Source organism: Loxodonta africana, chromosome X (genome assembly GCF_030014295.1).
Source record: "Loxodonta africana isolate mLoxAfr1 chromosome X, mLoxAfr1.hap2, whole genome shotgun sequence".
NCBI classification, from domain to species: Eukaryota; Metazoa; Chordata; class Mammalia; order Proboscidea; family Elephantidae; genus Loxodonta; species Loxodonta africana.
In genome coordinates, this window is record NC_087369.1 from 173,425,505 (window position 1) to 173,447,048 (window position 21,544).

The window sequence follows — 21,544 nt, forward strand, 5'->3', positions numbered from 1 at the left end:
GGGACCTGGGGAGAACGCAGTTTCCTCGGGGAGAAGCAGCAGCCGCACAGCCCGCTCACACCTCCGGGACCTGGGGAGAACGCAGTTTCCTCGGGGAGAAGCAGCAGCCGCACAGCCCGCTCACACCTCCGGGACCTGGGGAGAACGCAGTTTCCTCGGGGAGAAGCAGCAGCCGCACAGCCCGCTCACACCTCCGGGACCTGGGGAGAACGCAGTTTCCTCGGGGAGAAGCAGCAGCCACACAGCCCGCTCACACCTCCGGGACCTGGGGAGAACGCAGTTTCCTCGGGGAGAAGCAGCAGCCACACAGCCCGCTCACACCTCCGGGACCTGGGGAGAACGCAGGTTCCTCGGGGAGAAGCAGCAGCCACACAGCCCGCTCACACCTCCGGGACCTGGGGAGAACGCAGTTTCCTCGGGGAGAAGCAGCAGCCGCACAGCCCACTCACACCTCCGGGACCTGGGGAGAACGCAGTTTCCTCGGGGAGAAGCAGCAGCCACCCGGCCCGCTCACACCTGCGGGACCTGAGGAGAACGCAGTTTCCTCGGGGAGAAGCAGCAGCCACACAGCCCGCTCACACCTCCGGGACCTGAGGAGAACACAGTTTCCTCGGGGAGAAGCAGCAGCCGCACAGCCTGTTCACACCTCCGGGACCTGGGGAGAACGCAGTTTCCTCGGGGAGAAGCAGCAGCCACCCGGCCCGCTCACACCTGCGGGACCTGGGGAGAATGCAGTTTCCCCGGGGAGAAGCAGCAGCCACCCAGCCCGCTCACACCTGCGGGACCTGGGGAGAACGCAGTTTCCTCGGGGAGAAGCAGCAGCCGCACAGCCTGCTCACACCTCCGGGACCTGGGGAGAACGCAGTTTCCTCGGGGAGAAGCAGCAGCCACACAGCCCGCTCACACCTCCGGGACCTGGGGAGAACGCAGTTTCCTCGGGGAGAAGCAGCAGCCGCACAGCCCGCTCACACCTCCGGGACCTGGGGAGAACGCAGTTTCCTCGGGGAGAAGCAGCAGCCACCCGGCCCGCTCACACCTGCGGGACCTGAGGAGAACGCAGTTTCCTCGGGGAGAAGCAGCAGCCACACAGCCCGCTCACACCTCCGGGACCTGAGGAGAACACAGTTTCCTTGGGGAGAAGCAGCAGCCGCACAGCCTGTTCACACCTCCGGGACCTGGGGAGAACGCAGTTTCCTCGGGGAGAAGCAGCAGCCACCCGGCCCGCTCACACCTGCGGGACCTGGGGAGAACGCAGTTTCCTCGGGGAGAAGCAGCAGCCACACAGCCCGCTCACACCTCCGGGACCTGAGGAGAACGCAGTTTCCTCGGGGAGAAGCAGCAGCCACACAGCCCGCTCACACCTCCGGGACCTGGGGAGAACGCAGTTTCCTCGGGGAGAAGCAGCAGCCGCACAGCCGACTCACACCTCCGGGACCTGGGGAGAACGCAGTTTCCTCGGGGAGAAGCAGCAGCCACACAGCCCACTCACACCTCCGGGACCCAAGGAGAATGGCGCTCTCTGCAAAAGCTAAGGACTTGCGGATATTTTACCGTGCCCCCCCACCCCCAAGCCGGCTTCAGCGGCTGAATCCCTGGGCCTGAGATAGACCCTGGTGAGCACCTAGAGCCATACTCCCGGCCTTGGGTAAGGAAAAAATTTGCAACTGGGGGTAAAAGATAATTTGCTAGCTCCATTAATTGGGGGAGCTCAGGACAGAAGTGGCTCCTGTCCAGGCATAAACCGTCCGTGGACCTTGAGCACCTTTCCCTTCTGCATGGACATATGTGGGCCTATTTCGGGAGAATAAGCCCTTGTTGGCAAACTCCAACTATTTCAGCTGTGCGGTGGAGAGGTGAGTGTTTGACCATTGAAATTGCTTTGCCTATTAAACAAGGTCCTCACCTACCCACGTCAGGGACCTAGGGCGTGGTAGCTCCACTCAGGTCACCCAGCCACCTGCGACAGGGGTCCAAAGATAACTGGTACCTCCAAGTCCTTAGAACCAAAAACTTGGGTGCCCATGGTCCCTCAGCAGAACCCACCCACCAGCATGCTCTAGGGAACAGAGACATGTTTTCCTCAGAGACACTTGGGGGTTGGCTCTCAGCCCCCTGCCTTGTTCCGAGTGTGACCCACTGCTGCAATCAGATACCGGTATATATGCAAATCACCCCTGCATCTCTAAGACTGTATGATAGAGCCTGTATCACACACTTGATATCAGCTACCTGGAAACCTGAGCTGAATTCATACAAGAAAACTGAATGGACTCCTAGACTGATATACCTGATAACAGCTCTAGCCAGTGGGGACAGGACACCAGAACTCCAAAGGCAAAAATAATCAAGCTAGCTCACTCAAGCAACCCATAGGGGTATACCAAAACAAAGCAAGCAGCTACAACACAGTAAGCAAGCATAAACTGAATACAATACCTTATAGATGGCTCAGAGACAACAGTCAATATCAAGTCACATAAAGAAACAGACCATGATCACCTCAACAGGCTCTCAAAACAAAGAATCCAGGGATCTTTTAGATGAAAGTGCATTCCTGGAATTACCAGATGCAGAATACAAAAGTTTAATATACAGAACCCTTCAAGACATCAGGAAGGAAATGAGGCAATACACAGAACAAGCCAAGGGACACACAGATAAAGCAACTGAAGAAATCGGACAGATTATTCAGGAACATAATGAAAAGTTTAATAAGCTGGAAAAGTCAATAGACAGACAGCAATCAAATCCAGAAGGTTAACAATAAAATTACAGAATAAGACAACTCACTAGCAAGTCAGAGGAACAGAATTGAGGAAGTAGAAGCTAGAATTTCTGAACTTGAACACAAATCACTTGGCACTAATATATTTGAAGAAAAATCAGATAAAAGAATTAAAAAAAAATGAAGAAACCTTAAGAATCATGTGGGACTGTATCAAGAGAAATAACCTACGAGTGATTGGAGTACCAGAACAGGGAGGGATAAGAGAAAAAACAGAGAAAATTGTTGATGATTTGTTGGCACAAAACTTCCCTGATATTGTGAAAGATGAGAAGATATCTATCCAAGATGATCATCGAACTCCACATAAGGTAGATGTTAAAAGAAAGTCACCAAGACATATTATCATCAAACTTGCCAAAACCAAAGATAGAGAATTATAAGAACAGCGAGGAATAAATGAAAAGTCACCTACAAAGGAGAGCCAATAAGAATAAGCTTGGACTACTCGGCAGAAACCATGTAGGCAAGAAGGCAATGGGATGACATATTTATAAAATTGAAGGAAAAAACTGCCTGCCAAGAATCATATATCCATCAAAACTGCCTCTTAAAGATGAAGGTGAAATTAAGACATTTCCAGCTAAACACAAGTTGAGGGAATTCGTAAAAGCCAAACTGAAACTACAAGAAATACTAAAGGGAGTTTTTTGGTTAGAAAATCAATAATATCAGGTATCAACCCAAGACTAGAACGCTGGGCAGAGCAACCTGAAGTCAACCCAGACAGGGAATACCAAAAAAACAAAGGAAGATTAAAAAAACAAAAACAAAAAAACCCCAACACAGGGTAACAATGATGTTATTACATAAAAGAAGTCAACATTAAAATAATAAAGAGGGACTAAGAAATGTAATCATACACCTTCCATATAGAGAAGAAGATACGGCGATACAAAGAAATAAAAGTTAGTTTTAAATTTAGAAAAATAGGGGTAAATAAGAAGGTAACCACAAAGGAGACAAACCATCCTACTCATCAAAATCAAATACAGGGCAAAAATACAGAGTCAGCAGAAACAAAATCAACAACAACAAATAGTGGGAAAAGACAATATATAAAGGAAATCTACTCAGCACATAAAATCAAGTGGGAAAAAGAAACTGTCAACACACAAAAAAAGACCTCAAAATGATAGCACTAAATTCATACCTATCCATAATTACCCTGAAAGTAAATGGACTAAATGCACCAATAAAGAGACAGAGAGTGGCAGAATGAATTAAAAAACAAGATCCATCTATATGCTGCCTACAAGAGACGCACTTTAGACTTAGAGACACAAACAAATTAAAACTCAAAGGATGGAAAAAATATACCAAGCAAACAACTCAAAAAAGAGCAGGAGTGGCAATATTAATTTCTGACAAAATAGACTTTAAAGTTAAATCCATCATAAAGGATAAGGAAGGACACTATATAATGATTAAAGGGACAATACACCAAGAAGATATAAACATATTAAATGTTTATGCACCCAATGACAGAGCTGCAAGATACATAAAAAAACTCTATCAGCATTGAAAAGTGAGATAGACAACTCCACAATAATCGTAGGAGACTTCAACACACCACTTTCAGTGAAGGACAGGACATCGAGAAAGAAGCTCACTAAAGACACAGAAGATCTAAAGGCCACAATCAACCAACTTGACCTCACAGACATATACAGAACACCCCACCCAAGACCAACCAAGTACACTGTCTTTTCTAGTGCACATGGAACATCCTCTAGAATAGACCACACATTAGGTCATAAAGCAAGCCTTAGCAGAATCCAAAACATTGAAATATTACAAAGCATCATCTCTGACAATAAGACCATAAAAGTGGAAATCAATAACAGGAAAAGCAGGGAAAAGAAATCAAACACTTGGAAACTGAACAATACCCTGCTCAAAAAAGACTGGATTATAGAAGACATTAAGGATGGAATAAAGAAATTCATAGAATCCAATGAGAATGAAAACACTTCCTATCAGAACCTTTGGGACACAGCAAAAGCGGTGCTCAGAGGCCAATTTATATCACTAAATGCACACATCCAAAAAGAAGAAAGGGCCAAAATCAAAGAATTATCCCTACAACTTGAACAAATAGAAAGAGAGCAACAAAAGAAACCCACAGGCACCAGAAGAAAACAAATAATAAAAATTAGAGCTGAACTAAATGAAACAGAAAACAGAAAAACAATTGAAAAAAATAATAAGACCAAAAGTTGGTTTTTTGAAAAAATCAACAAAATTGATAAACCACTGGCCAAACTGACAAAAGAAAAACAGGAGAGGAAGCAAATAACCCGAATAAGAAATGAGTTGGGTGATATTACAACAGACCCAACTGAAATTAAAAGAATCAGATTACTATGAAAAACTGTACTCAAACAAATTTAAAAACCTGGAAGAAATGGATGAATTCCTAGAAACACACTACCTACCTAAACTAACACAAACAGAGGTAGAACAACTAAATAGACCCATAACAAAGAAGAGATTGAAAAGGTAGTAAAAAAAAAAAAAAAAAACTCCCAACAAAAAAAAAGCCCTGGCCCAGAGGGCTTCGCTGCAGAGTTCTACCAAACTTTCAGAGAAGAGTTAACACCACTACTACTAAAAGTATTTCAGAGCATAGAAAAGGACGGAATACTACCAAACTCATTGTATGAAGCCACCATATCCCTGATACCAAAACCAGGTAAAGACACCACAGGAAAAGAAAATTATAGACCTATATCCCTCGTGAATGTAGATGCAAAAATCCTCAACAAAATTCTAGCCAATAGATTTCAACAACATATCAAAAAAATCATTCACCATGACCAAGTGGGATTCATACCAGGTATGCAGGGATGGTTCAACATTAGAAAAACAATTAATGTAATCCGCCACATAAATAAAAGACAAGAATCACATGATTTTACCAATTGATGCAGAAAAGGCATTTGACAAAGTTCAACACCCATTCATGAAAAAAACTCTCAGCAAAATAGCAATAGAAGGAAAATTCCTCAACATAATAAAGGGCATTTATACAAAGCCAACAGCCAACATCACCCTAAATGGAGAGAGCCTGAAAGCATTCCCATTGAGATCGGGAACAAGGGACAAGGATGCCCTTTATCACCACTCTTATTCAACATTGTGCTGGAACTCCTAGCCAGAGCAATTAAGCTAGATAAAGAAATAAAGGGCATCCAGATTGGCAAGGAAGAAGTCAAAGTATCTCTATTTGCAGATGACATGATGTTATACACAGAAAACCCTAAGGAATCCTCCAGAAAACTACTGAAACTAATAGAAGAGTTCAGCAGAGTATCGGGATACAAGATAAACACACAAAAATCAGTTGGATTCCTCTACACCAACAAAAAGAACATCGAAGAGGAAATCACCAAATCAATACCATTTACAGTAGCCCCCAAGAAGATAAAATACTTAGGAATAAATCTTACCAGAGATGTAAAAGACTTATACAAAGAAAACTACAGTACACTTCTGCAAGAAACCAAAAGAGACTTACTTAAGTGGAAGAACATACCTTGCTCCTGGATAGGAAGACTTAACATTATAAAAATGTCTATTCTACCAAAAGCGATCTATACATTTAATGTAATTTTGATCCAAATCCCAAGGACATTCTTTAATGAGATGGAGAAACAAATCACAAACTTCATATGGAAGGGAAAGAGGACCTGGATAAATAAGGCATCACTGAAAAAGAGGAACAAAGTGGGAGGCCTTACTTTACCTGATTTTAGAACCTATTATACTGCCACATTAGTCAAAACAGCCTGGTACTGGTACAACAACAGATACATGTACGAATGGAACAGAATTGAGAATCCAGACATAAATCCATCCACATATGAGCAGTTGATACTTGACAAAGGCCACAAAACAGTTAAATGGGGAAAAGACAGTCTTTTTAACAAATGGTGCTAGCATAACTGGATATCCGTCTGCAAAAAATGAAACAAGACCCATACCTCACTCCATGCACAAAAACTAACTGAAAATGGATCAAAGACCTAAATATAAAATCTAAAACGATAAAGATCATGGAAGAAAACATAGGGACAACGTTAGGAGCCCTAATACATGGCATAAACAGTATACAAAACATTATTAAGAATGCAGAAGAAAAACTAGATAACTGGGAGCTCCTAAAAATCAAACACCTATGTTCATCCAAAGACTTCACCAAAGGAGTAAAAAGACTACCTACAGACTGGGAAAAAGTTTTTAGCTATGACATTTCTGATCAGTGCCTGATCTCTAAAATCTACATGATACTGCAAAAACTCAACTAGAAAAAGACAAATAACCCAATTGAAAAATGGGCAAAAGATATGAATAGACACTTCACTAAAGAAGACATTCAGGTAGCTAACAGATATATGAGGAAATGCTCACGATCATTAGCCATTAAAGAAATGCAGATCAAAACTACAACGAGATTTCACCTCACTCCAACAAGGCTGGCATTAATCCAAAAAACACAAAATAATAAATGTAGACGAGGCTGTGGAGAGATTGGAACACTTATACACTGCTGGTGGGAATGTAAAATGGTACCACCACTTTGGAAATCGATTTGGCACTTCCTTAAAAAGCTAGAAATAGAACTACCATATGATCCAGCAATCCCACTCCTTGGAATATATCCTAGAGAAAGAAGAGCTTTCACATGAACAGATATATGCACACCCATGTTCACTGCAGCACTGTTTACAGTAGCAAAAAGATGGAAGCAACCAAGGTGCCCTTCAACGGATGAATGGATAAATAAATTATGGTATATTCACACAGTGGAATACTATGCATCCATAAAGAACAGTGAGGAATCTGTGAAACATTTCATAACATGGAGGAACCTGGAAGGCATTATGCTGAGTGAAATTAGTCAGTTACAAAAGGACAAATATTGTATAAGACCACTATTATAAGAACTTGAGAAATAGTTTAAACTGAGAAGAGAATATTCTTTTGTTGGGGGAGGGAGGGAGGGTGGAACAGGGGCATTCACTAATTAGATAGTAGATAAGAAGTACTTTTGGTGAAGGGAAAGACAGTAGACAACATGGGGACTTGTGTGCTGCTGTAATGCTGGAAGCTATGCCACTGGTATTCAGATATCAGCAGGGTCACCCATGGAGGACAGCTTTCAGTTGAATTTCCAGACTAAGACATTAGGAAGAAAGACCGGGCAGTCTACTTCTGAAAAGCATTAGCCAGTGAAAACCTTATGAATAGCAGCGGAACACTATCAGATATAGTGCTGGAAGATGAACCCCCCAGGTTGGAAGGCACTCAAAAGGTGACTGGGGAAGAGCTGCCTCCTCAAGGTAGAGTCGACGTTAATGATGTGGATGGAGTACAGCTCTTGGGACCTTCATTTGCTGATGTGGCATGGTTCAAAATGAGAAGAAACAGCTGCAAATATCCATTAATAATCAGTACCTGGAAAGAACAAATTATGAATTCAGGAAAACTGGAAATTGTCAAAAATGAAATGGAAGGCATAAACATCAATATCCTAAGCATTACTGAGCTGAAATGGACTGGTATTGGCCATTTTGAATCGGACAATCACATGGTCTACTATGCCAGGAATGACAACTTGAAGAGGAATGCTGTTGCATTCATTGTCAAAAAGAACATTTCAAGATCCATCCTGAAGTATAATGCTGTCAGTGATAGGATAATATCCATACGCCTACAAGGAAGACCAATTAATACAACTATTATTCAAATTTGCACACCAACCGCTAAGGGCAAAGATGAAGAAACTGAAGATTTTTATCACCTTCTGCAGTCTGAAATCGATCAAACATGCAATCAGGATGCACTGATAATTACTGGTGATTACAATGTGAAAGCTGGAAAGAAAGAAGGATCGGTAGTTGGAAAATATGGCCTTGGTGTTAGAAACGATGCCAGAGGTCATGCTTGGTAAAGTAGAGGTCAGCGAAAAAGAGGAAGACCCTCAATGAGATGGACTGACACAGTGGCTGCAACGATGGGCTCAAGTGTAACAAGGACTGTGAGAATGTTACAGGACCAGGCAGTGTTTCATTGTTACGCATAGGATCGCTATGAGTTGGAACCAACTTAATGGTACAAAAAAAAAAATTTTTTTTAAGAACAACAACAAGGTGTGTGTGTGTGTTTGTGTGTGTGTGCTGGCAGAGGTGTGTTTGGAGGGTCCAAGGAGGGGAGGACTGTTGGGGAAGAGCATGCTGGAGAAGCGGGTACAGAGGGGCTACATTGGGCAGGTGGGGTCCTGGGTGCCAAAGGACTCTTGCAAAGGGCTTTGTCTTGGCTGCACGCAGTCACGTGTGTGCGTGTGTATGAGCATGTGCACACACACACATCCTGGCCTTTAGTCACACATGCACAAGACACACTCACAGTCACAAGTATGTGCACAGTCAAGCACGGTGACACACTTGGGTACAGGCAGACACATACACTCATGCACTCACAAAACACACCCTCACCCCTCCCCTCCTGGAAGGGGAGACAGGGGCAGCCTCAGTTTTTCCACCTATGAAATGGGGGATATGGATTGTAGGGATTATGTCCAGATTATAAGCAATCATTGTGAACAGTCTTTGTAAAATAAAGCACTGGACACCTGCTTTGTGGCTCAGTGGTGGCCCGAGGCCAAAGTAAGGTGAGGTAATGAGCGGAGGGAGGATTCAAGGAAAAAGTCACCCTGGAGTAACACTTGCAATTCATTGCCCAGGTCTTCCTGACAGGGGAGGTTTTTACTATAAAGTCTCCTGCCCCAAACGAACCCCTTAGTGATCGTTGTTTTTTCTAGACATGAAAAAATTTTTTTTACCAACTTATACACTTTTTAAAAAAGACGTAATGCCCCACATTATAAAGAAGCCACAGTTACTGCCCCCTCTTTAAGTATGGGTTTTCCTCATTGTGTAGTGGAGTTTATTTCTATTTTCCTCATGTCTTAGTTCTTAAGATGCCACACTTGTGCTGGGACAGGTTTCAGAAAGTACCAGCTGCTGTTTCAAAGTGCAGCTTTTCCCATCCACCCCATCACCCACCACCAGAAGGGAACTGGGAGAGGAGGACTATGGTAGTATGGGTCAGTAAAGCAAAGCGAGGGATGTTGCCAAATGTGACTTGGTGTACACTTCCCATGTCGCCGAGTGTACACCACAGAGGTTGAACAAATTCGGTGGAAAAGGCACTAGACTGCGAGTTAGGAAATACAAATTCTCTACTCCTGTCTCTGACCCCAGAGCTCTGGGGCAAGTCCCTGGCCATCTTTAGCTTTCAGTTTTCTTAACTGAAAATGACAAGGCCAGGCTGGGGCCCTTTTAGTTTGAGAATTATTTTCTGATTCTCAGGGAACACCCGAGGCACTACTATGGTTTCCTCCAGAGTGACCACGCCCCCTGGCATTCCACTCCATTCCCATGGCAACGGCTCTGTTTGGGCTCCACTGGCCTCTAATTCTTTAGCAGCTGCCGCAGGTAGGAGGTTTCAGGGCTTTGTTGAGGGGGCAGAGTGGACTGTGCTGGCTAATTTGTCTCCTTCTCTTACAGCTTCTCCCTTTATTCACAGTTCTTCTATCTCCACACCAGCAAGCTCACGGTAAATGTTGATAGCCTGTAGAAGTCAGCAAGAGAAAAAAGGTATGAGGATTTTAGTTTATAAAAGACAAACACTAATATGTGAATGACATTAGATGGATATCTTGTCCCACTTCAAAACTCAGGTATTAATGGTACTTGTTGGAATTATCTCTCAGCTGTCATCCAGACTGCTAATATGAGAGTGTGAAAAGTGTCAGCTTGGGAGTTAGGAGTCAAGCTAGGCCCCACTAGGTCGATGGGTGACATCCAGGAAGTTCCTTCCCCTCTGTAGACCAGTTTCCTCAACTGTAGAAGGAGGAGTGCAGACCAGTGGCTAAGCGTTTGGCTGCTAACCAAGAGGTCAGCAGTTTGAATCCAGCAGCTGCTTCTTGGAAAGCCTATGGGGTGGTTCTACTCTGTGCTATGGGGTCGCTATGAGTCGGAATCGATTCAACAGCAATGGTTTTTTTGTTTTGTTTTTTAGCTATATACCAGGCCGTATTCTAGGCGGATACCTGAAGGTGGGAAACAAAGATCCCTACCCCTGTGGTGCTTACATTCTATGTTTTAAAAGATTTAGTCTACCAAAGTATACTTTGGTTTATTTTCATTTAGGAATAGTTTGTGTATTTTCTCATGAGATAACCAGGATTACCTCATCAATGTGATATAATTACTGCCAAAAATCAAAGAAAGATGACGGTATAGTATTGGTGGCTATTGCCACCTTATAGCAAGTAAATACGTTCAATCCATTAGGTTTTTAAAAATATTGAAAATTGTTCTCAGAAGCCCCATTACTACATTTATGGGTCCTTAAGGAAACGAAACGAAACGGTGGTGGTGTACTGGTTAAGAGCTATGGCTGCTAACCAAAAGGTCAGCAGTTCAAATCCACCAGGCGCTCCTTGGAAACCCTGTAGGGCAGTTCTGTCCTGTAGGGTTGCTGTAAGTCAGAATCAACTTGATGGCAATGGGTTTGGTTTTTTAAGGCTTCAAGGACTTCAGTGCAGGGTGATTAGCTAGAACAGGGATTGGTAAACTTTTCCTGTAAAGGGCCCAATAGAAAATATTTTAGGCTTTGCAGACCATAGGGTCTCTGTCATAACTACTCAGCACTGCTGTTGTACTGTGAAAGCAGCCACAGACAATACAAATGAATGAGTGTGGCTGTGTTGCAATAAAATTTTATTTATGGACACTGAAATTTGAATTTCATAGAATTTTCATGTCATGAAATAGTTCTCCTTTTGATTTTTTTCAACCATTTAAAAATGTAAAAACCATTCTTAGCTCATGGGCTGTACAAAAACGGCTGATCCAAAAACAAAACCCAGTGCCGTCGAGTCGATTCCAGCTCACAGTAACCCTATAGGACAGAGTAGAACTGCCCAGTAGAGTTTCCAGGGAGCGCCTGGTGGATTTGAACTGCCGACTCTTGGGTTAGCAGCTGTAGTACTTAACCACTATGCCACCAGGGTTTCCAAACGGCTGATAGGCCCTATGTATTTGGTCTGCTGGCCACAGTTTGCCGACCCCAGAGGTAGATTAGCTCTAGTTCTGCCCTAGTTGTGACATTAGGTGGTTCTTAGCCACCCGCCTCCTTGTACAGATGAGGTCCAGAGAGGGATTAAGTTTGGACTTAAACCCAGGCTTCCTGCTACCCAGTCCATGGTCCTTTCTACTGTTCTAAGCTGCTAGTTTAGTCATGATTTCAGATGTGGTCTTTGTGTCCATGTAGCGCAGAAAATAGATGTGTGGTCAGCTGCCTTGTCCAGGCATTGACCATGTATGGGCTGTCCTCTTGGTAGCAGCCAGTGGCAGCCTAATTTTGTCAAGCCTGACCCTAGGCTTACGCACCCTTTTCGTTTAGACCTCTCTCGAAGCCAGACAAGCCCATCTGTCCTTACTATTTGAGTCTCTGTTGTCTCATTGGCTGCTTTCTGAGCAGCTGCAAAATGTTTGTAACTTTAAGTGGAAGTTGGGGTCACCGGCATCGGGCCCAGAACAGTCACTCTCAGCCCTCTCAGCACTTTCAGCAAGGGCTCTTTCAGCTCTGACAGTCTCTAGTTTTAAGATCGAGGGTGAGTGTTAAGCTAATTCCTCCCTGCTTCCTGCGGCTGGAGGTCCACAGCGGGTAATTATTACTGAGCTAAGCGTTTGCTCGAGGGCTGAGAGAATAATGTGCATTTCTCTTTTTGTGTTGTTGCTGTTGTCGGAAACTGCTTAGTTGCCTAGCACCGCAGTCGTCCGTCTGGTCGTCCTTACTTGTGCCTTGTCGGGCCTGGTCGCGTCCCTGCCACAGCTTGGAGAGAAGGGCCAGGACGGCGGGGACCAGAGCTGGTTGTGCGCGCTCGGGGGGCGGCGCCCGCGCCGCCGGCCCCAGAGGACCATGCTGCGCGGCAAGGCCCGGCTCAACGTGGAGTGGCTAGGCCACTCGCCAGGCCTGCTCCTCGAGCGCAGGCCGCCCCTGGCAGGCCGCACGCCGCACCGCCCAGGTCGGTAAGTCACGTGAGCGCCTGCGCCGCGCCCTGCGTCCCCTCGTCGCGCCGCGCCTGCGCCGCGGCCCCGCCGGCAGGCACTTCCGGCCGGCCAGGTTGCCCTGTCTTCCGCCCGCGGACAGAGCGCGCCAGGAGCCTCACCGCCCCGCCCTCTAGCCTTGCTGGCGTGGTGCCGCCATGGAGCGCTTGGACAAAGCGGCGCTGAATGCCCTGCAGCCGCCCGACTTCAGGTACCCCGAGCGGGCCGTGGGGAGGCCGGCTGCCCGCGGCCGGCGGCCAGCCTGGCCCTTGGGGCGGCTGCGGGCCGGGGACCTCAAAGGGGCTGGCTGGATTGGCGTCCGCACGGGAGGCTGGTCCCGCGATCGGGAACGGGGCTGGGGCGCGGGGGGCGAGGCGGCTGAGTCGCGGGCCTGCAGCTCCAGCCCCCGTCCTGTGCTTCCTCTCCCTGTCTGTGGTGCGACCTTGCACTCTGTCTTCACTCCAGGGAGAGCTCCCTGAGTATAGGAACCTGGCCTGCTTCGCCTCCTCCTCCTCCCCTGCAGGGCCTGCCTCATAGGGGCTTGGTGACTGTTGGTTGTAGGAGTGCAGATGGAAAGGAGTAGGGGCAGCGGCTGGGGGGACACTGCTTCCCTTGGGGAGCCTGTAGGCCGGGGGCTGAGAGTAGGAATTTGGTGGGAGAGCAGGTAGGCTGGGGAGTGGGGAGGGGTTGGCCACCATTGATGGGACGACCTCCTTTGTGCCAGGTTCAGTGTAGGCACTTTAGAGCCAGCCTCCGAATTAAGAAACTGCTTCATTTCCCGATTTCAAAGGTGGTGATGTTGAGAGTCAGGATAAGTAACTTGCCCAAGATCACAAAGTTGGGCCATACAATTGGTAAGTGGTGAAGCTGGCATTTGACCAGGCCCGCTGACTCCAAAGCCCCTGATCTTTGGAGTTCTATCATCTTTTCACTCCCTCACAATGCCGACCTGGGTATTTTTTCCACTATTATGAGGATACCAGCCAATTTTTTTCAGTACGTAAGGTTGGAATACAGTAGCTTTACCAGATTGATCGTAGTGCTTTCTGATGGAATTTGCAATGGAAATCTACTTGCAGTTGAAAAAAGAATTCCCATCTTAAATCTTACTTGCCACAAAAGGGAGCGTGGTAATCTCCCTCTGCTCAGCATTCACTGCAGAAGTTGATGTGAAGTGGATGAACTCTAGGTGGTGGTAAGAGTGGGGGCACAAAAAGCCTCAACCTGAATTTTGTCCTTTGTGTGAGGCCAGCTTTAATTCTGGCCTTTCGCTGTCCTCATTTCTAACAAGTCTCAATAATACTGAATTGGAGACACACAGAGGAAATCAATTACTTGCATCAGTTGCTTTGTTTCGAGAATAAATCACCAGTCCTACCCAAGCAGCTTTGTTCCTGTAGAGCCACCAGCTGTAGTGAGCTGAGACTGGAAATGGCCTATAAAAGTGAGAGGAAGTTTCCTAGTTTTCAAAAGCTTGTGCACTTAGGTTGCCTTTATACCTAGTCCCATATTTGTGAAATTATAATCCGGAAAAATGAAGGAGTCCTGGTGGCACAATGGTTAAGCACTTAGAAGAGACCTGGAGACCGGCTCCCATAAAAATTCATCACCGGTGGGTGCCCCACAGGGTTTTCGAGGCTGTAATCTTTACGGAAATGGTCATATCTTTCTGCCGCAGAGAAGCTGGTGGGTTCGAACTGGCCAATCTTTCGGTTAGCAGCCCAGCGCTTGCTTATCCACAGTGCCACCAAGGTGCCTTCTATGAAGATTACAGCCCAGAAAACCCTATGAGTCAGTTCTACTCTGCACTATAGGGTTGGAATCTACTCGATGGCACATGGCAACAGCCATAACCCAGAAAAATAGTCAAAGTTTTTGAAGGTTAAGGTAAAAACAGGAGTGAGAGGGAATTGAAAGAAAATAGGCTACAGATTGATATGGTATGCTGAGTGCATGGGGGCTAGAAATTAACATGTACAAAAGGAAAGGTTGATGCTGTTTAAAATTGTTTTATGATATATCAGCTCTTCAATAATAAGCCTTTTTCCAAAATCTGGGCCAGATAATACGTATTCAACAGGGATAATCTAAAGATAATTTGTTAATCCTCCTTTTCTATAGATTATCTAAACTTTGTCCCTTTATCAAGTTAGATAATCTGAAACTCGAATACCTGAAACACATCCTTGAACTCACCTTAGAAACACGAAGGTCCTGTGCTTTGTTGGGTGGTCCATCAAAGAAGTGGTCATATGGTGACTTTTTATATGTTTTCGAGAATTGCTGCTGGAGATGGTCATGTTCTTCAGGAAGAGTTACACAATAAATCCCTCCAAAATTTTAGTGCTAGGGAACAGTAGGTGTCTTCCGAGAGTGAGGGGGCTTGTGTTTATTAGATGAGGGCTGTGTAATTCAGTGATCTGCAAAGATCCATTGAAGTACTAAAAGAAAATAGAACTTCCATTTATTAACTTCAACGTACTTTTAATCTCATCCTTTGTAGTATCTATTTTTGTGTGTGTTTTATGTTGTAAAGAGTGTGTCAGTAGAATGTAGATAATTTATAAAAAATTTGATGTCTATTTTAAAACCAAAAAAAAAAACCCCACCAAACCTGTTGATTCCAGCTCATGGTGAGCCTATAGGAGAGAGTAGAACTGCCCTATAGGGTTTCCAAGGAGCGGCTGGTGGGTTTGAACTGCTGACCTTTCGGTTCGCAGCCGAGCTCTTAACCACTGTGCCACCAGGGCTCCATGTCTATATTGGGGTAGTACAGACAGTTAACAAGCTCAGCTCCTAACTGAGAATTTGGAGGTTCCAGTCCACCCAGAGGCACCTTGGAAGACAGACCAGGTAATCTACTTGTAAAAAAGCAGCCTTTGAAAATGCTGTGGAGCACAATTCTACCCTGACACGTATGGGGTTGCCATGAGTGGGAATTGACTTGATGACAACTGGTTTGGTTATATTGGGTTGTGTATTTAAAAAAAAAATTTTTTTTTTAACCGATGGTCAGAAGTTTTATTGAGTCAAAAAAGTTTGGAGACCATTGATAAAAAGTTGAGATGTTCCCTTTTCTGGGCTGCCAGAACCCTCCAAGCTAATCGTATACCCAGTTTTAATAACTGTAGCCTGGGTTCACTGTGGGTACAGAGAAATGTGCCGGACTATCTAGGAAACAGGCTGTTCCATTAAGTGTTGTAATAAACCCGATCTGATGCTGCTGAGTCAATTCTGACTCATAGTGACCCTATAGGACAGAGTAGAACTGTCCCATAGGATTTCCAAGGAGTGGCTGGTGGATTCGAACTGGCAACCTTTTGGTTAGCAGCTGGGTTCTTAACCACGGCACCACCAGGGCTAACAGGTATGAACTAAATGCAGTCGGATCCCAGAGCAGAGGACGGTTTGGTCCAGCTGGCCATATATCAGGAAAGGTGCATGGAAGAGAGGCTATTTTTTCTGGCCCTTGGAGGCTGGGCTGCCTCCTTCCTAAGGATACAGATGAAAACTTCAGTGGTGCCTCCAGTTGAGGATTACTAGAAAGAGAACAAGCTCAAGTGTTAACTATGGGGATATGGTTAGAAGTGTGTTAAGGTAGTCTGAGGCTGCTTGCTTTTTTCTTTTAAAGGAACCTTAAACTAAGTGATTGTAGTTCTGGGGCTTGCTGCTTTTATAATGTATGAGGCAAGCTGTGGGCATGTGTCCAAGGTTTCTGGCAGTGTCTCCAAGCTGCACATTCAGTAGCGTGGCTTGTTTGTAGCACGGTCTAGAACAGCTGCTAACGTACACATTTACTTAATGAAAAGTCAGTAAAAACAACATTAAGGACAATTTTGAAAACAGGAAAAATAACTTTAGTTATGTACTTTATCTAGTCTTTTTTTTGTGTGCACATATTTTGAACATAATTGGGATAGTATAGGGAGCCCTGGTGGCACAGTGGTTAAGCACTCAGCTGCCAACCAAAAAGTCAGCGTCTCAAACCCACCAGCAGCTTCACGGGAGAAAGATGTGGCAGCCGGTTTCCTTAAAGATCACAGCCTTGGAAACCCTATGGGGCAGTTCCACTGTGTCCTATAAGGTCGCTATGAGTTGGAGTGGACTCGACAGCAACAGGTTTGATTCGGTTTTAAAAATCATTTTCCTGTTATTGAACATTTTTATGTTACCCAGTTTTGTTTCTTTGTACTGTTATGTTGATGTTTATATTGCTAATGTTTTTTTTTTAATTTTTATTGTCCTTTAAGTGAAAGTTTACAAACCAGTCTCTCATACAAAAATTTATAGACACCTTGCCATATACTCCTAGTTGCTCTCCCACTAATGAGACAGCACGCTCCTTCTCTCCCCCCTGTATTCCCTTTGTCCATTCAACCAGCCTCAGTCCCCTGCCCACATAGTCTCATGTGTATACTTCAGCCAAGAAACTCCAAAACCAAAAAACCCACTGCCATCGAGTCAATTCCGACTCATAGCGACCCTATAGAAACTCACTGCTCACCAATATCATTTTCTATCTTGTAGTCCAGTCCGGTCCCTGTCTGAAGAGTTGGCGTCGGGAATGGTTTCTGTCTTGGGCTAACAGAAGGTCTGGGGACCATGACCTCTGGCGTCTTTCCACTCTCAGTCAGATCATTAAGTCTGGTCTTTTTATGAGAATTCGAGGTCTGCATCCCATTGCTCTCCTGCTCCGTCAGTATATAGCTAATGTTTTAAGTAGCAGCTTATCAGATTTCTTTTCCTTTAAGTAATTCGAAAAGCTTTATTGCATTCTTAAGGATAATCGTACTGCTTTTAGAAGAAAACTTTTTTCATTGGAATATGTGTTTGATTTTAAAATAGTCAGTAGACAGAATTTACCAAATAGAAAACGTTTACATCAAGCTTTAATGTGTCCGTTTTCTTAGGTGGAGCCTCAGTTTTAGCTACTCCAGCTACTAATTATGCAGGCCTTTGAAGTCTGCTGGCTGCAGCTGCATCTGGGTTGTTCCGGGCTGCTGCTTCTCCTTAGGCTCTCGGGTCTCGTTGACCCGTATCCATCGGGTCTTGTTGGTGGCGATCCTTTGTGAACATTCATTAGTTGTTTTCTATGTATCTTCTCCCACACCTCTAGGGTTATAAAATCTGTAATTATGATTTGTACATTTTTTTATCATGCTTTGGAGGTCAGGAGCCACTTCCACACTCATTCGCTCACTGGATCTTAATGACAGCCTCTTAGAGGTGGTGGTGGCGGTGTGATCCCCAGTTAGGGCTCTGGGATCTTCCAGTTCGAGTCCCTGGCTGGACTTGTCCTCCTGTGGCCACTGCTTCCGAGGCAGGGACCACGGTTCAGAGTCTTGCCTGTGGCTGCCTAGAACGCCTGCACACAGGGATGCTCAGGAACGGCCCAGCAGGTGCTGATTTTCTTTGTCTAATTTATTCCAGGAGTGAAAGTTCATTAGCATCTACCCTGAAGACGCTCCTGTTCTTCACCGCCTTGATGATTACAGTTCCTATCGGGTTATATTTCACGACTAAATCATACGTTTTTGAAGGTAACTCTAGACCCATAAAATAAGACATTTTCCCCTCAATATATTTACTTAAGATCCTGTGCTTTTTTTTTTTTCATAATTGCAAACTGGGTAGTCTATTTCGTTTCTTCCAACTGTTTTTGCTTTTCCAAAAATACTGCTCACGATGAGTCTTAACTTCAGGAAACGTACTTTTCATCACTCGCAGTTATTTCTGCTTGATGTCTTATTTGTTTATGGTTTTCTGTGAAATTGATTGCAAATCATTTCTTTCGGTATCCCTTTGAGAGCAGGGCTTGGCTGGTACAGGAAGTGAAATTTGGGTTTTAGTATACCTTGGGTGGGGGCAGTGGTAAAATTTTCACCTTCCACGTGGGAGACCTGGGTTCGATTCCTGGCCAGTGTATCTCATGCACAGCCACCACCCATCTGTCAGTGGAGGCTGGCTTGTTGCTGTGATGCTGAACAGGTTTCTGAGCACTTCCAGACTAAGAGGAACTAGGAAAAAAGGCCTAGTGATCTACTTTCAAAGATGAGCCAGTGATGATTCTATGGATCACAACTGCAATCCAGAACCCATTATGGGGATGGCACAGGACTGGGCACCGGTTTGTTCCCGTGTGCGTGGGGTCATCATGAGTTGGAGTTGACTCAGCAGCAGCTAACAACCAACCTTTGGTGACAGACATTGGAAGGAAGAGAAAATGAAGTTCCCTTTTTGTTGCTGAAGTCTTTAGATGAAGTTATAATTACAGTTTCCTTTCAAAATAATGTTGTTAGTATATAGAAGATACTCATGTCCTTGAGTAGGTACTTGGTTGATCACCACTCACAAGTATTCACTTTTTAATTGCCTGACTAGGTAAATGTTGTTAGCTGTCATCAGGTTGGAAACCCTGGTGGCATAGTGGTTAAGAGCTGCGGCTGCTAACCGAAAGGTTGGCAGTTAAGATCCACCAGGCGCTCCTTGGAAACTCTATGCGACAGTTCTACTCTGTGCTACAGGGTGGCTATGAGTCGGAATTGACTCAATGGCAACAGGTTTGGCAACGAGTCATCAGGTTGGCCCACAACTTATGGCGATGCCGTGTGTTACAGAGGAGACCTGCTCCGTTGGGTTTTCTTGGCCGTAATCTTTATGGAAGCAGATGGCCAGGCCTTTCTTCTGCAGAGTCACTGCGTGGGTTCAAACCACCTACCTAATGGTTAGCAGCCAATTGCAAACCACTTGCACCACCCAGGCTCCTGACTAGATAAATATATAGCTAATAAAATGTAGTAGGCTTTGGTTTTTGTATTTTGGTAAAATTTGGAATAAAATGAAAACCTTTTTCCCTTGTAGGCGCCTTGGGCATGTCCAGTCGGGACAGCTATTTTTATGCCGCTATTGTGGCAGTGGTTGCTGTCCACGTGGTGCTGGCCCTGTTCCTGTACGTGGCGTGGAACGAAGGCTCACGACAGTGGCGTGAAGGCAAACAAGATTAAAGAGAACACCACCTTCTGATAACGTTCAGTTGATTTTTCAAAATGAAAATGCTTCTGGGGGCAGTGATGATTATAATAAAATTGGAAGAACATGTTAAAATCAATCCTAAGGAGTCATGTTTGACTAGTGTAAAAGTTGATCTTTGTAATACAGTGGTTTGTAATAATCAATTTTAACTGTATGTGTCTTTAATTTGCAGATGAGAATTTAGAAAAGTTAAATTAGTTCCAAATAGTATGTTGAATTAGTTCCACGTAATTCTGGTAAAAATGTTATCTTACAACAGTGTGTTTTACAGCATTTTGTCTTTTACTTGGTTTTGCGTGGTACTTCTCTGGAAATATTAAGATTGATACAGAGAAGGAAATTGAAGCTTCATTTTACACTGGAACACTTTCCTAACTCAGGAAAAATGCCAGGTCATTGGATTTTGTTATTTTAGATTTCTTACAAAATGTTTAAATTGTACACACTGGAATTAATCTGAATGCCACTGAGGAATTCTGCATAAAGTATAATTCCCTGGTCAGTGGGATTCTTTTTTTACATTATTTTATGGGTAAACTAGTCTACATCAGACCATTCATGATAAAAGGACTTGTTTTATTGAAGGATATAGAGAGCAAAGCAAGTCACAGATCTGTATGGTTAGATAATCCTTGAGGTCCTATCCTTAGTCTATTTTTTCCAGCCATTTGGTACTACTTATGTGGGTTTTTATGTGTGCTCTAAAAACAAGCCTCCAAAATGTTTTCTTTCATAATACATGTTTACTGTAGAAAATAGAAAAACGCATAATAAAATGTGAAGAGAATTAGAATTTTCCATAATTTTGTCACCTGGAGATAACCACTATTTTGGCTTGTATCCTATGTTTTGAGAGCCATTTCTTAATGCTGCTTCAGTAGACAGTAAAAGTTTGGTGTAAGTTCACATTCTGCCAACTTTTCCCTGACAACCATTTGCAGTTTCTCAGGTTAGTGATTACTTTGCCTGCTTTCTAGTAAACCACATTCTACCATTAATCTTTTAACTAGACATCTCTTACGTGTTTGCCAGCACCCGTATATTTGTTCTCCCTTATCATTTATTCTTTTGGTGGAACTGGACTAGAGGAATAGTGATGCTTAGGCATGAACATCAAGTAGGCATTTGTGTTTGATTGTCAAGAACAATAAAAGATGAATACGACTATTGTAGGACTGTTTTTCTTATAGTTAAATGTTGCTTACAGTTTAAATGTCTTTAAGCATTTGTTATAAATGTAAGATGTTTTCTAAAAAAGACTACGATTTTAATAAATGGTGTTTGAGTGAATGGTAGATTTCTGGACATCCCCTCTTCAGATGCCCTGTCATGCTTAGAATTGCCCTCTCATTTGTTTTCTATACAATGCCACATTTTTTCTTGGACTTGTAAAATAATAATGTCCAATGTTGGATTATTTTGGTTGGTTTCAAACATTTGCTGAGTAGACAGTGATGAGAGTATTTTTTTTCTGCAAGTATTTAAACTAGGAATGCATGTAAAAGCAGTTGGAATTTCCTCTTGGTAATAAGTACCAAGGCTCTGAAAGTTAGGATTGGGTGCTAGGGTCGATACTTCAAATTATTACAAAGTAGGCTTGTTT

General features: G+C 44.1%; 1 protein-coding gene across 1 annotated transcript; it reads left to right on the forward strand.

Moving 5' to 3' along the window:
• Window positions 1-12,971: 12,971 nt before the first annotated feature.
• On the forward strand, window positions 12,972-21,105 carry VMA21 (vacuolar ATPase assembly factor VMA21). Its single transcript, XM_003421222.4, has 3 exons — window positions 12,972-13,120; window positions 18,340-18,449; window positions 19,771-21,105. The coding sequence occupies exons 1-3, from the start codon at window positions 13,068-13,070 to the stop codon at window positions 19,911-19,913; spliced, it is 306 nt and encodes a 101-aa protein (XP_003421270.1). The 5' UTR covers window positions 12,972-13,067; the 3' UTR covers window positions 19,914-21,105.
• The last annotated feature ends 439 nt before the right edge of the window (window positions 21,106-21,544 follow it).